The following is a 1,266-nucleotide window of genomic DNA, read 5'->3' as shown; positions in this document are numbered from 1 at the left end:
ATCCCTCTATCCCTCTATCCCTCTATCCCTCTATCCCTCTATCCCTCTATCCCTCTATCCCTCTATCCCTCTATCTCTCTCTCTCTCTCTCTCTCTCTCTCTCTCCCTCTCTCTCTCTCTCTCTCCTAGTGATATCATAATGTCCCCAATACCCCAAAACCGGTAATGTAGCGTTTATCATCGTGCGGACTCAACGCTAATTTCATTTGTGATATCGAATACACGCAATGCTTTAGAGACTTTATCAATTTAATGCAAACTGACTTTTCCAAATGATTGTATAGACATGCCAAGTAATCATCGAAAGTTATACTTTTGATTGTTGCGTTGGTACTAATTCCTTTAATTTTTTTCACATCGTTTTTGTTCTCCACCCGAGTCGCATACATCTTTGAACGAAGACCCGCGAACTCCATCATGATTTTACCACCGTTCTCATCCTTCATCAATCCGATGACTTTGTTGTTTGCGATCGGAACACCGTACGCATTGTCTCTATCATAATTGCTAGTATCGTATCGGTCAATGTCACGTTTTATCGTCTCGTATAAGTCGTCGCAAGTAATTCGATAAATCAAACTGTCCGTATCCGTGTACAAAATCTTGCATCTCTCTCGAAAATTTGGAAGCATGTAACCATAATGAAAATCATACAAACATATTTTCGATATGTCCAGCACCGACATGCCTACGTAAATTGGTTTATAAAATTTAATAGACATTTTGTTCAATTGAACCGCCACAAAATCCTCCGAGAATATGGTGCAGCTGTGGAAATTTGGTCGAGCTATCAAACGTTCCATGCCGTATCGGCCGCTCCATCGCGATAACAATTTTACATTCGCATGATTTCGTACGTTCTCCATCGTCTTTCCGAAAACCGCGTTGTTCTTCAACGTGGCCCAACCGTACAAATTGTTAACGTCAAAATACATCCGATATGTGGATGGCTCGCTCGAATCATACGTTGTGTCACGGGACTGCGAACCGGACAAATAGGATATGGTCCAACTGACTCGCCCTAACCGTAGTGAGGGAGAGACTATAGTATAGTCTTATTGTTTAAACAAAATACTATATCGAGGATAGTAACCGTACGGACAATTGGTCTATCCGTAGATTAGAACAATTGTGTCGTACTTCGTAATACATATTACTTTCCTTAGGCGCGACTTATGGCTAACCCGTACGAAGTTGGATCAGGGATCGGACAGAGTAACGACTCGCTTGAAATGAAAATGAATACTGTCTTTATTTTTGAAGTCA

General features: G+C 41.2%; 1 protein-coding gene across 1 annotated transcript; it reads right to left on the bottom strand.

The window, feature by feature from the left end:
- Positions 1-134: 134 nt before the first annotated feature.
- On the bottom strand, positions 135-945 carry LOC144477902 (uncharacterized). Its single transcript, XM_078195635.1, has one exon. It carries the CDS (start codon positions 933-935, stop codon positions 135-137), a length of 801 nt encoding a protein of 266 aa, XP_078051761.1. The 5' UTR covers positions 936-945.
- Positions 946-1,266: the final 321 nt, after the last annotated feature.

This window comes from Augochlora pura, unplaced genomic scaffold (assembly GCF_028453695.1).
Source record: "Augochlora pura isolate Apur16 unplaced genomic scaffold, APUR_v2.2.1 APUR_unplaced_5101, whole genome shotgun sequence".
NCBI lineage: Eukaryota > Metazoa > Arthropoda > Insecta > Hymenoptera > Halictidae > Augochlora > Augochlora pura.
This window is presented reverse-complemented; position numbering and strand designations above follow the sequence as displayed.